Source organism: Heptranchias perlo, chromosome 24 (genome assembly GCF_035084215.1).
Source record: "Heptranchias perlo isolate sHepPer1 chromosome 24, sHepPer1.hap1, whole genome shotgun sequence".
Classification (NCBI taxonomy): Eukaryota; Metazoa; Chordata; class Chondrichthyes; order Hexanchiformes; family Hexanchidae; genus Heptranchias; species Heptranchias perlo.
In genome coordinates, this window is record NC_090348.1 from 9,484,542 (window position 1) to 9,499,542 (window position 15,001).

Below are 15,001 nucleotides of genomic sequence, written 5' to 3' on the forward strand. Positions count from 1 at the left end.
AGTCAGATACCCATATAAGGTGAACATTATAACCCTTAAAGTGCTGGTCACAGTATCTGTTGTCAACTGACTACATGGAGCTCCTCGTGTAGTATTATAGTATTAAACCATGCCAGTAAATCTTTAGACTCACGCTTACAAATACTTTGACCTTCAGTTAAAAGTTAGGTGCACTTCAATTAACTTGTCTTGCGCTGGTTTATTGGCTTAATAAATTGCGATGCCACTCAGTTAGTCGACTATTCGTAAAAATCCCAATTTGCTGATGTCTTTTATGGAAACCTGGAAAGGATTTCACATCCAAATCACTACTTGTGAGCTCATTGTAAGAAATGCTGTCTATAATGAAACCCAATGCTGTACTGGAACTGACTCAGCAGTAGCCTGATTCATCTACTTGCTGTAATATCCTATTGAACGCCATTTTAATTCATTCTTCTTTAGTCCTGATTTATTTGCTTGTTAAGGTTTGGAATAAACTCACTGACTTTTTTACGCAGGCAGTCTCTATTTGGCCAGCAGTTATCCCTCATCAAAAATAAGCCCGAGTTAAATCTACCAGAGGAAAGGTCAATACCATGAAGCCTTTTAAACAGAACAAGCCTAGAAGCTGCACCAGTGGATAAGCTCAATGAACTAAAATTGGCAGTATTAATTTGTATTATGAAAATAGGTCATCACATCTGTTCTCATCTCTGAAAAATAAAGGTATCGATATTTTGTAGGTATATATAACACACTGATTTCTAAAGAATCTCTTCCTTGCTACACCCTGAGTAAAGTGGATACTCTGTATTTTTTTTAAATTTAATGCGGAGCATCGTGAGTAAGTACACATCTGACGATTTTTGTTTCACTCTTTCAACTCTAGCACATCAGCCCATTTAAAGAGACAGTATCCATTATTTTTTTGTGATTGCCCAGGCTGTGATTAAACTTGAGTAATATTACCATGACAATCATGGACATTACAACACAGGAAAAAGCCTTTCGGCCCAAAATGCAGCTGTGTAATATCACTAACTTGTGATCATTACCAACTGAGGATCACAAAAGTACGTTTGTTCCCCAACAAACACAAAGTTGGAATACTGAAAATTAAGAGTTGATCTGTGGTTTCACCATTTCTCTTAATTCCACTTAGCCAGTGTGTTTATTGTGAACCTTTGCACCTCATAAATCATATTGGTACAAAATGAAGCCAAAGCCTAAAATGGGCCTGCTGTGCTAAAACCTAGACAACTTTAGGTGTGTTATTATCAGTAGATTATGGATAGATAAGGGAATGGCAGATATTATCTTTAAAATAATGTTGAATTTATGTTCTGGTTTTGATGATCTTCATCTGAGACTGAACAAAACTTGAAATTTGTACAATTTTTACTTAAACCCCTTCGCCATTCAGTATCCTTTTTTTGAATGTTTATCCTTAATATAATTCCCAAGCCTATAAACTCTGCAGATAATTATTTTGAAAAGAGTGCGCTTTCGGAAGCTGCAAGGAAATTCAGTACTGAAATGGCTTAAAGGAACAGTTTAATAACTTTATTGTTTCCAGAATTTGAAGCATTAGTCAAACACTCTCTAATCTGCCCTAGTAGATGCATTTAAAGATATTCAGCCTTCTGGGAAAATTCATGTTGTTTATTTAAAAATGTTGTTTGGACAAACAAAATATCAAAAGGTGAGAGCAGATTGTTGCAGTAGGATTGTAACCTTTTTCTGATTAAATAATCAGAACAGTAATTTTCAAATGATAAATTTTAACCATTCTTTCTGTAGTCACACTAAGATTAGGGAGAAGTCTCACAAAACTTATAGTAAACAAACATTGAACCTGTGCTCTTGGTGTAGGTCTAAATATTAAATAAAAAAAAAACACACACAGCAAAGGTTAGTTACACTTAAAAAACACTAAGTGTGAAAATTCATTGAGCGTTACGTAGGCAGAACTGCGTAACCTAAGACCCATATTAAAACTGTTCACAGTGAAGAGAGTTTAAGGAGCTGGTTTAAAATACATTGTGAGGAGCCATTTTCCATGGGAGGGTGGGGTAGAGATTTAACTGGGGTTCTATGTTTGTCCTTTACTGTCCTGTAGGGAGAATACTGGAGCTGAGTCACTACAGATGCCATCTTAGCTACTTGCAGCCACTGCGCAATGTTGAGCCGACAACTTTATAAGCCGTGTGGATTTACTTCCCTTCCCTCTGCCCTCATCCTGGGCAACAGCTGAACCACCACATAAGTCATTTTCATTTTAAACACATTCTCCTCTCAAAAAATAAAAAGTAATAGATGTGATTGCCTTGTACCTTCATGTCGTGTGGGGCCCTTTCCTCCCCGACACTGTTATCCAAAATGGCGCTAGGATTCGAGTCACCTGGAAGCGGCATTGTAAACTGATTCATATGTTTCAATTATGCGGCTTGAGTCGACAATGCAAAATCAAAATGTGCCATAATCTAAAGTGATGCCGTACAACAATGGATTTCGAATCAATGCCAATTGTACGTATAAAATTGGGCCTCTAACCTTCCAAGCAAACACTGGGTCAGAATAGAACATCTGTAGCTTAGGAACATAGGAACAGGAGTAGGCCGTTCAGCCCCTCGAGCCTGTTCTGCCATTCAATTAGATCATGGCTGATCTGTATCTTAACTCCATCTATCCGCTTTAGTTCCGTATCCCTTAATACCCTAACCAAAATCTATCAATCTCAGTTTTGAAATTTTCAATTGACCCCCAGCCTCAACAGGTTTTTAGGGGAAGAGTGTTCCAGGTTTCCACTCCCCTTTGTGGCTTAAAACACAAACCTTAAGAGCCGCCCTGTCCTTATGTGGTGGCTTTAGAAATCAGAAATTTATTAAACTGATGGTATCCTTTTTAAAAGGTGTTGTTCACAAATTTAAGATGAATCCACAAGGTATTGTGTAAAATTGGTTTTGAATCTCAGCCTGCGTATTTTATTAAAAGGGATACTTTCTTTTCAAAATCTCATTTGCCCGCCAAGGGTTCCATTGACGGTACAATGTATGAATAAAAACACAATTGTACCCGTCACTGATACACAGAAATTAGATTATTTTTAGATCCATTAAAACTCATTCACATTATACTGTTTTTGGCCCAAAGATGAAAAAAATGAAGGGTATGAAATGATAATCAAGGATTGATAAATGATAGAAAGAGGGAGCTCTTAGGTCAGTCCAACTAGTCTTCAGGCAACTGGCACAAGGTGCAGAGTTAGATCAAATCATATTGATATAAAATGATGATGTCTGATAGACTGTCCAACACCTCATAGTCACATATGGACTCATATTGTAAAAGGAAATAGGACATAATTCATAAAGTGAATCTTATAGCCACGAACTCACACAGTGGCTATGATGCACTGATAATGGGGCCTCAAAGTCAGGGGATGTACTCTGAAATTCTACTGCAAATCCAACTCAGTACCATCAGTAGTAAACAGTATCTGCAGGGATAATGCTTGCTGCAAATATAATCCAAATAATGATCACCTTTTAAAATTAAGTACGTACCTCAACTGCATGTACTAAATCATGCCAGTATAATATAAGAATGTACTAAGTCATGGCAGTACAATAGAATGTTTCTTTTTTAAGTGTGAAGTTTTCATAACCACCTTTACAAAATCACAAAAATTGGTTTGAGAGTTTGCTATTTACAAAAGCCAATAGAAAATGTTCTTTGTATCTACAATAAACTGTTGTCTTTTGCAAATAATTATCATTGAATGTAAATAAACAATAAAAATATTCAAAATGGATAGAAATCCTTGACTAGGAGTTTGGCTTGTAGCATGTACGTTTTATAAAGTGAAATGGCCCTTCACGTGTCTGCCAGTCTTTTCCTAAAACATTTGTTCATGTTCGTTTTCGCAATGTACAAGTACTACAGCTACACTTGGAGAGATTGCTTATACAAAGCTGGTGAGCCGCAAGGTTATATACACAAAAAATATTGGCAGGCCTTATCAGAACTCTGATAAAGCTTTCAACTTTCACTCAAAAGTAGAGCAAAAGCTACACACTTAGTACGGCAGCATTTTCTGCAACGTATATGCTTTAGAAATATGTCCTCCTTCATTGACACCCACTGTGGTCGCACAGCAAGTGAGTGTGTTTCTTTTTACATACGTGTGTATCAAGCATAATTAAACAAGACATGTCAATGAAGAAGTGCACCGTAATCCTACTGGTAACCATTGAGTGTTTAAAGTCTAAATAAGCCAGTGGTGCATTACAGAAGCTTCCTTGATCAGAAAGTTCATTTAGTCCTGTTCTTCTGCCTCATGGCAATATTACACCATCACAGCTGTAGGCACATTGTCCTATACATCTACAGTATTGTGTCAAAATGTTGTGCTAGGAACAAAAAAAAGTCTGTGCACAATTCAGTCATTTTTATCATCTTCTAATATCTCATTGGCTGTGTTTGAACTGATTTGCGTTGCCTTCCCTTCTGATTCTTCATTATTCTTCTCCTCCTTGTCCTCCTCTTCCTCAGTAATTGCCTGGATTGTCTCTGAGCTTTGATGCAGGGAGGACTGCTCTTGCTTCTCAAGTTCTGCTTTCCTTAGTTCCTCTTCGATGACCTTTTTCCACATTTCGTGGTTTTCCATCAGGTGCTGTGTAATCTGACAGAAGACTTTCCTTTGTTTCCTGCATTGTTCTCTTTCTGTTTGTTGGGCAAGGAATGAAGCATAAAATAAAATGTTTTGTATCTCACAACACTGAATTGTATTTCATTATATTACATGAGCAACAATTCTAGGGCTCAATATAAGAGCCAATTACTTTGTACTGGTTGTAAATTAGTCATGCTTCAATGACATTTCAATAGGTTTTCTATCAGAGATGTCTGTAAAATAGAGCAATATACAAACAATCTCTTCTTCAAGTACAGTCCCCACCACTTACACCGTTCACACTTATCATGGGCAGCCACCTATATCGGGCAAATAGTGCCAACCACATGCCAGTACCATAGACTTCAATTACAAAGGCACTGCTTATAATGTACTAAGCGCATCGACTATTTCAGGCAGTTCAATAAGTACTTACCCTTTTAAAAAGCTCTGCCGCTTTCAGGCAAAGCTGGGGCTTCAAGCAGTTTCAATCAGCTGTTCACACCAAGTTAAAGTGGAACTACATTAGTGATGAGATTCTGGAAGCAACCGTTAATAATTAGAAGAGGTGGTTGCTAAGTGAGATTTCCTGTTTTTTAAAATATGTTGATTACTTTACTTTTTGGTCTTAACCATCTACCGCGTATAGCAGGAAAATCGCGTTAACACCAACATGCCCGTTGTAAGCAGTGGGGATTGTAACTCAAATGAGTATGTACATTAAGTAATTATCTGTTATTTATGAACTGCAGTCATCTGGTGAAATAAAAAGGTAAGAAAAAACTACACAATTGTAAACCAGCTGCGAATGTGACATCTAATCGGAAAATTACAAATAGCTCCCGTTTGTAATGGGATTCAACACACTTCTCAAAACTGTAGAACAATTTTGAGATTTCAAGGGCTTCATTTCAAGATTTTTTTTTGAAGAACTGTTTATTATTATAGATGGTGCTGAATCCTTGGGATGCTGAAGGACCATGGGATAATTTTGTTCCATAACAATGTGCATGATCAATTATTTCTACTGCTGAGCTGGAGAGGAACAGTAGCTCCTTAGAATAACAATCAAAATTAATGGTATCGAGGGCATCTAAAATTACATGTGACATAAAGTAAGCCCACCTTGTTAAACCTCTAGGGTTGCCCACCCAAGATTTATTTCTTTGACTGATTGTCTATCAGCTGAAAACTATACTTTCTCCATAAAGTCCAAGAAGAATTCTTGTAGGTTGAAAAACAAAAATGCAAGGAGTCACAGAATAAGGAGAGAATAAACACACATGGTCAAACAGCTGATGGAATACTACGGGATATTAGGATATTCAATTTGAATATAAAAGCAAGCATCTGCAATTATACAGTGCTGGTCTGACCTCATTTGGAAGTGTGTTCAGTTTTGAGCACCCGACCATGTAGACTATTTGAAATCGGAGGAAGTCCAGTGACGATTCAATGAAATGAGACCCGAGATGAAGGGACTAAGTCATGGTGAGTGACTTGGTAAACTTGGATTATGCCCCTGCAGATGATAAGGTTCAGCCGTGACTTGACTGAGGTGATACAGAATAATGAAGGGAATTGATCAGGTAGAAAGGCAACAAGTCTTCCCTGCAGTAAAGGAATCCAGAACAAGTTGGCATAATCTCAGCACTACATCTAAGTTCATTTAAAGTGAATCCAGGACAAAGTTTATTCATAAAAACGATTTAGACAAGCTGGTCCAAAAGGCCATAGATGCAAATTTAATCCAGATGTTTAAAAGGGTGTTACTTACTTCCTTGGAAAGATGGACTGTTATTGGATTTGGAGGACATGGAGGGAATTGGGATTTGAGAGCCAGAGGAAAACCATGGCTAACAAAAATGGTGGAACAGGTTAGTTGGTTCTAAAGCCCTATTCTTGTACTATCTTCCCTGTCCTGTTGGAACATTGGGGAGGGAAGCAGTCAGAGCTGAATACAATTAATTGTAATGCTGTATTGATATTTTGGAGTTTTCACTTGATCACCTTTAGGGGTAAGGGAGACATTTCAAAGATGTTTGATCTATGTCTGATCATCTTCTTCTGGAGATTAAGTTTAGGGGAGTAATTAACCCCACAATATGTACTGGACTTGTTAGAGAACATTGGAAAGAACAGGGATGGGCAATAAATGCTGGCCTTGCCAGCGATGCCCATATCCCATGAACGAATGAAAAAAAGCATGGAATTTGGATGTAACAATGCAATAGTAAGCGACCAACATCCAAATCTATGTCATGTTTATGCCTTCGGTACAACCCTGTGCAAGGCATGATACGTTAGGAAGGTATGAGCAAAACGTGATAAGAGAAACCAGTGTGCAAGTGTATAGAAGATGTTGCACACATTGTAACAAAAATTTAATTACAGTCCATTATTTTTCTTGTTTTCAATAGCAGCTCAAAATGGAGGCTACACCATCATTAAAATCAACCTATTTGCTCAGAGATGAGGAGGCAGACTTTCAACTTGCTGCCCAGGCGTAAAATTGAACTCAATGGAGATGAAAATCGAGCGGTTTCAATAATGGACGGCTGCACTGCAATGCCAGTTTTACGCCCAGAAGACAAGTTGGAAGGCTACCTTGAGATTTCTGGTTAAGTGCCACAGTATCTCTGCCACCAAAACATTAGTATCTCAAAGATGAGAGTTAATGCACTACAAAAACATTTCTTGTAGTTACATTAAAAAGGGGTGCAGGTAGGATGCTGCTTGCTTCCGATCAAAAGAATTGATTAAGGTAAAGGTGCTCTGAACCAGGTGAGAATGGAATATGCCCACTGTGGACTGTGGGTTAAAATTCTGCAAAATTGCCCAAACCCACACGATGTATATTTTCAGTCCTCGTCAACACCTCCAGGTGGTTATTTGCCTTAGTATCTAGGTTGTAATGATTGTTCAGAGAATCACCTTTATCTAACAGACTGTCCATCAAAGCAGTTCAGTGTAGAAAATTGATAAGGAAAGGAAATGCATCTTAAGTCTCAAGATTTTAAATGGAGTAAAGGGCCGTTATGGTCAGATGCACAGGGCATTGAAGGTAACAAAAACAAGAATAACAACTTGCACATATATGGTGCCTTTAAATGTAGAGAAATGTCCCAAGGTGCTTGTCAGATGTGTAATCAGGTAAAAATGGATGCTGAGACAAAGAGAACTAGATAAGGCGACCAAAAGACAAATAGAATCCTTGGGCGTGATTTTGATCCCCAGCAGGGAAGGGGGCGGGGGGGGGTCAAATTGCGGAGGGGAAACTCAGAAGTTTCCCGGACGTCCTTACGATTTTGACGTAAGGACGTCTTTTATTTTTTGTTGTCGGTTTGCCGTCTGACTGACCGGCCTGATTGACAGGCTGGTCTCAGTCGGACGGGAGAGCAGCCAGGGAGATGACGTTTTCAGGTAAGTCTTTGATTGTAAGGATGGAGGGGGGGCACGAGTGGGCACCGGGGCACTGGTGGGCATGGGGTTCATGGGGAGGAGTCAGTCATGGGATGAGGGATCAGTCACAGTGGGGGGGGGGTGTCGGGATCGGGGTCATCGCGAGGGTCCGCGATCGTTGGGTGTCGGGGTTGGGGGTCATTGTGGGTTTCCGCGATCATTGGGGGGTGGGAGATTGGGGGTCATCGCAGGAGTCCACAATCATTGCGGGGGGGGCGGTCGCAGATCCGGGATGGGGGGTTCTGTGATCATTTTGGGAGGGGGGGGGGTCGCTGCAGGTAGGCTTGTTGGGCCTGGGGGGAACACTCCTGCTCCTCCAGGCCCACAAGCTGTGCCAGAAAGGCACTTACCTTTTAGTTTTGGGCCTTCTCGCCTTCTTTCACGTGGCATGAAGCAGAAGGCCCGGGAATCCCAGCCCTCAGGGCTTAAAATCGGAAACTCTGCAAAAATGGAGGCCCACAGCCTCCTGGAAAGGTTGTAATCACCAACCCGCCTCCTGAGAGTGTGATGGTCTCCTGCCCCTCGTCCCGCCTCCGTGAAAACCAGAAGTGGGCGGGTTGGAGGCGGGTCTGAAACATTTGCAATTTTGAATGCCCCCCTGTCCCCAACCCACCCCTATTTCAATGTTAAAATCGTGCCCATGGAATACAGATGCAAGGAGCTAATGTTGAAATTGTAAGATACCTTAGTTAGTACGCAGTTGGAATATCGTGTACAGCTTTGAACAACCCATAATAGGAAGGATAGAAAAGCAATTGGAAAAAGTGCAGCATAGATTGACTGGAATGAGAGGCTACAGTTATGAAGGAAGCCTTTAGAGGTTTTATTTTCATTAGAACTGTGCAGATTTAGAAATGTCCTAATATAGGTCTTCCCAAGATGATGAAGGGCCATTAGAAAGCAAATAGTGACAGAGTGTTTCCACGTTTGGGTGAGATGGGAACAACAGGGCACAAATGTATGATAACCACAAAAAAGAATTAAAGGGAAAGTGAGAAAAAAAATCTTTGCATGGAGGGTGGTTAGAATGTGGAATTCTTTGCCATAAACTGTTGTTGAAGCAGAGTCCAAAAAATTATTACAAAAGTGAAATTAATAGTTGCTTGATAGACAGGAATGCTACAAGGTATGGGGAGTGAGCAGGAGAGTGGGATCTGACTAGGTGGCTCATGTGCAGAAAAACACCAGCACAGACATGATGGGTCAAATGGCCTGTTTCTGCACGTTAACACTGTATGATTCTGTGAAACAAGAGCCTGCACTGCCCAGGAATTGGGTGTGTAAAAACCAGCACATTTTATGTCTTCACAGTTCAGTTTGTCTTGCCCTGTAGCAAGGGGAGATGAATTAGATAGGTTCCTTAAGCTTGTGCTTGTGTATTTTGTGAAAGACCGTATACTGTTTTTTGCTGAGGAACAAGACAGCACATTTCTTTCCAAATACTGAGAGCAGCCATTTTTTACAACAAAATGGCTGCCATCAGTAACGAAATGGCTGATCTCAGTATTTGCAGCTATAATTTTGAATGAAAAATGCAGCTTTCCTGTGCAGCGATTTTAAGGGTATTGTTGCTGTACTGGGGAGGTTTTCAGGCTAACTTGGTTCCTCAGTTCACATCCTGCCATTTTGGGAACTAGGCCAAATTTGCATTAGAGCAGATATGAGATTGTCTGCAGCCACAATGTTTTTCGCACAATGTCTTCTTATTAATGTCAGGCTAAAAATATGTACTTTGGCAGTACGGTCAGAAGAGTGATACAAACATCATGTTAATTGAAGCACTGTGTAAGCAACTGGAATGGCATGTCATTCTCTTCAGTGCATGATAAAGAGAGATGGAGGTACAACAATGTGACACAGAATCCAGGCTTTTACTGAGGATACATAGGGTAAGGAGCCCCATTGCAAACAGAATTGAATTAAACAGGCTACTACTGATAAGAGTGTAGCAGGACAGGACACAATGGGGCCGATTTTTCATGACCTTTGTCTTCCAAAGAACACCCATTCCCTGGGGTCAAAGGCATGGAGAAAGGGGGCACAAAGTCATTATGCCAGGTCTATGTTTCCTTAATGTTGCTCTAGGATTTCCAGGGGCTTCCTCGGGGGTGAGAGCTGGAGCTGGAGCTGCTTCTGTAATAGATAGGACTCCCAATCTTGTGCTGAATTCTCCCAGGAGAATTACGCAGAATTTACAGAACAGAAACAGGCCATTTGGCCCAACAAATCTATGCTGATGTTTATGCTCCACATGAGCCTCCTCCCACCATACTTCATCTCACTGTATCCACATAATCTTTCTATTCCTTTCTCCCTCATGTACTTATCAAGCTTCCCCTGCGATGAGCAGTCTGAAAGGCCCCAGCAACAAGCTGAAGAGAACCCCAAGAGGTTAACATTTCAATTTATTTTTACTTATCCAGTAGATCGTTGGGTTTGGAGGCCTTCTGACTTGCTGCACTGCCCAAGGCCAGTGGCCAGGAACAAAGCACCTGCAATTGTGCTCGAACTTCCACCCCCTCTTGTAGGTGCAAGGCCCTGCCAGGAGGCCGCCCTGCACCAGATGTGCCTGCTAATGGCCTGGGACAGGAAATATGGCACTCCTGGGGCAGGGAGGCCTAGGAAATTGACACCGATGTTTTACGAGTGAGCATTGATATAGGGCATTTTACATTTTCAGTGGAAAGATATGTTGGAAAATTACTGAGTTGGGGCAAAGACCATAAATTACCTTATTTTCAATTCGGAAATAATTCTCTAATGTTTCAGTCCAGCCAGTGCATTTGGTGAGCGTTATGGAACAACATACAATTAAAGGCACAGCGTAATATTTGGGAGTAATGGATGAAATGGCTTTAGTCACCATTTTCCTAAGCTTTTTTAAAAAATATATTTTCTCCCTTTTTCCTTGGGCTTCGTGATTCCACACTAGTCCACAGATGCTGGAGTGTGCATTTGACCTGCCCTGGCCATCTGCCAACGCTGCCTGAGGAAGGGCCCCTTGAGAGCAGCCTGGGGTGACCAACCCTCCAATTTCCTCTCACATCCTGTGGAGAACTATCCGGCCGCCCCCTGAAGACTTAGATGAAGTTTCAAGCTCCTCGTTGGGAAATAAGAGGCGCAAGTTCATGTTTAACTACTCCAATGCACAGTGTGTCGGTACTCCAATCTGCTGTTCCCCATGGCTACCAAGAATTTAAAGTTAGGAATAACCAGAGTCAAAAAAAGAGTAGTATTAATGTCACTGAAGGCCTTATGAGGGCAGAAATTACTATTGGCAGTGACAGTGGACAAACAATTGAAGTATTCAGAAGAGAAGCACATGAGGGAGAAAGGAATAGATGGATATGCAGATAGGGTGAGATGCACTGCCTGAAAGAGTGGAGGAAACAGATTCAATAATAAATTTCAAAAGGGAACTGGATAAATATCTGAAGGGGAAAAACTTGCAGGACTATGGGGAAAGGACAGGGGAGTGGGACTAACTGGATAGCTCTTTCAAAGAGCCGACACAGGCATGATTGCCTCCTGCTGTGCTGTATCATTCTATGATTGTAGAAGAGGGGTTGGAGGAGGCTCGCGTGGAGCATAAATTCTGGCATAGATCAGCTGGGCTGAATGGCCTGTTTCTGTGCTGTAACTTCTATGTAATCTTATGTAATATTCCTCTGCTCACTATTTTAAAGGAGGTGTAAACCAGTTTACTTTCAGTGTAACGTACTAAGCTATGCCCTCTAATATTGTTAACAGTAATTTTATTGTGTGTTAGTACAAGTTTTACAAATCACAGAACTGATTGCCCATCGCATTCCCTTATTAGCATGCACTGGGAAAATTCAGCACAAGGCTTGGAGTCCCAACATGAAAATAACTACTTCTGATTTGTAAGGTTACTGAAATTATTTCATGTGGTTACTTATTAAGACAACTTGTAGTGAGTGCAGGACTGGTGAAAGACATTGCTGGTAATGTGACTGGTTCAGTTGAAGTCCAGCCAGGCACTTGTAACAAATAGTCCTTCTGGCTGCTTTAAATTTACTGAATTATGTTTCTTGGCAGCACATTCAAAACCTTTATTTGAGCTGCAACCAAATCATAGAAATTACAACGCAGGAAGAGGCCATTTGGCCCGTTGTGCCATTCTGCTGTTAGCCCTTCAACTGGAGCTGTATACTCGGATCCCATTTCCATGCCCGTTCCCTGTATCCTTCTACATTCTTCCTTTACGAATACTTATTTGATTTTCCTTTTAAGTTACGTTCTAGCATCTGTCTCAAATGGATCAGTGGTCGGTTTGAACTTTATTTTTCTTCCACTGCTAAACACTCTTCAGGGACTAGAACATTTGGAAGTGGAAAAAGGAGAATGGGGAAAAGCCAGGAAATTAGGCAACAGTTTGTCTTATCGGTTGTTGGTAAACTTCCAGAGTTGGACTTCAACTGAACCAGTCACATTACCAGCAATGTCTTTCACCAGTCCTGCACTCACTACAAGTTGTCTTAACAAGTAACCACATGAAATAATTTCAGTAACCTTACAAATCAGAAGTAGTTATTTTCATGTTGGGACTCCAAGCCTTGTGCTGAATTTTCCTAGTGCGTGCTAATAAGGGAATGTGATGGGCAATCAGTTCTGTGATTTGTGAACTGGTTTACACCTCCTTTAAAATAGTGAGCAGAGGAATATTACATAAAATTACATAGAAATTACAGCCCAGAAACAGGCCATTCAGCCCGACTAGTCTATGCCAATTTACAATTTTTATCAACAGATTTTTTGGATAATTGTGGTTAGTGTCTCCACAGCCTCATTCAGTATTCTAGGATGTCTACCATCTGGGCCTGATGACATTGCTATTTTTAGTCCATTCAACTTTTTAGTAGTATCTTTTTATCTGCAATATTGGCTCTTCTACATTCTCATCAGATGCTCCTACAGTCACTAACGTTATCTCTATTATGGTCTCTGGAAGTTTACCTACAACCGAGATAAGACGAACTGTTGCCTAATTTCCTGGCTCTTCCCCATTCCCCCTTTTTCACTTCCAAATGTTCTAGTCCCTGAAGAGTGTTTAGCAGTGGAAGAAAAGTAAAGTTCAAACTGACCACTGGTCCATTGCACTTTTTATTAAAACTCCAGCTATTGCATCAAGTATGTGGGCCTATGGATTTCTGTATGAATTCACCTTTAGTTTGTATATTCAACTCGCATGTAGTTTATATTATCATCTGTCTTGCCTGCACATCCTATTCAGGATGGCATATGGATACAAAACGTCACAATGAAACAGAATGCAGTATTTAGTCTGAAATACCAAATTACGCCATTCATTAATGGAAGAGTTCATTTTCTGACAGTTAGCGAGAGTTCAAGAGGTAATTCATTAAATTTCCAGTGGCAATAGATCACAGGCTAACACAGACAGTAAAGTCAGTCCTTATAGTAGATTTAGGACCATTGTGATCTAGGTGCCAATCACTGAAAGACTAATTTAAGGATTGCACTAGATTTGCGTTTTGTTGCAGTAACATTGGAATAAACAAGCCTGCTGATTGTACCTACTTTACATTAGCCTGACAGCGATAAGGGCTGCTGACTATAGTTGGATCCTTAAGATATATATTATTTCTGTGCAACGCAATTTACTATCTTTATCAACAGATGTTTAATAAATCCTGTTAAATGAACAGATGCAGTGTGATAAGGAATTTATGACCCTGTGTGATAGCATCAGTATGAGAGGAACATGATCTCCCTCTCCACAGCCACATGCAGGTGTTTCAAAATAGAAGGGTCACACAGTTCCCTGTGTGGAGTTGAATGGCCCTCAGTGAAGGGTGGTATGGAGCCTGCGAGGTTCCAGTAAAGTTAATCACTTTATCTTATCGTGTTTTGCAGTCATTCAAGAAGACACTAATTACACAGACTCTGCCCATGAAAAAAAAACATGGCCCTGTCAATGATTGATGGCAAATTTGCTCGAAAATATTACTTTGACACGGGATCGTGGAATGAAATGGAAAAAATAGTACCCTTGACTGTAATCGATCTAGAAATTATTTCACCGTGGCTTTGATTTTCTTCCAGAATGGCAGTGATTTTTCACCAGAGGTGAGCAGAAGATCTTGCGACACGAAAGAAAATACTGAGCTGGTCTCTGGACTGCTAAAAATGTAAATTCCAGTTTTTAAAAGGCTTGAGAAGCTGTGCGTTCATGAGCTGCCGTTTCTGCACAGTGAATTCTCCATCCCAGCAGGTCAGAAGCAGGGGCCAATGCGTTTCCCACAAGGATGGAGGGGATTAGGAGGTCAACACTGGCTGCTTGGTGTACAATGCAATTTATAATCTTTAATGTACGCATCAGGGATACCTTAACAACTCAACGATGAGCTTAAAACTTGTGAGTTAGGGGGTCTCCCCATGCACTGCAGGTTGACTGGAAGTTATCAGGGAATGAGGGTTTAGTTATGAAGAGACATGTGAGAAGCCAGTGCTTTTCTTCACTAGAGTTCAGAGATTAAGGGGCGACCTGATAGAGGTGAAGTAACACATATCAGGGGGATTTTCCTGGGTCTGCGACTGGATGCACGAGATCACCATGCAGGAAAATCGGGTAGATCGGAGCTCACTCCTATAAAGGAACCCACCTGATTTTCCTCCTGGAAAAATCCCAAGGAAATTCAACAGTGTGAAGTAAAGCATTTTGGAAGTTAAGAACAGGAATAAAAAATACACCCAAAATGATAAGATTTTAAATGGGGTACAGTAGCAGAGGGTCCTTGGTGTGCAGAATAATGGGTTATTAAAGATGGCAGTGCAAATGACCAAGCCCATAAGAATCCTTGGTTTTCTATCTGGAGACATAGGGCTCGATTTTAGCAG

The 15,001-nt window shown here is 40.6% G+C and overlaps 1 protein-coding gene across 2 annotated transcripts in view; it reads right to left on the reverse strand.

Annotated features, from left to right (window-relative positions):
* Positions 1-1,623: 1,623 nt before the first annotated feature.
* pde3a (phosphodiesterase 3A, cGMP-inhibited) overlaps positions 1,624-15,001 on the reverse strand; it is a 413,169-nt gene continuing 399,791 nt past the window's right edge. For both annotated transcript variants that reach the window (XM_068004733.1, XM_068004735.1), the window contains one exon: positions 1,624-4,707. In XM_068004733.1, the coding sequence (XP_067860834.1) occupies positions 4,424-4,707 (284 nt within the window). In that variant the 3' untranslated portion in view covers positions 1,624-4,423. The remainder of the gene's footprint in view (positions 4,708-15,001) is intronic.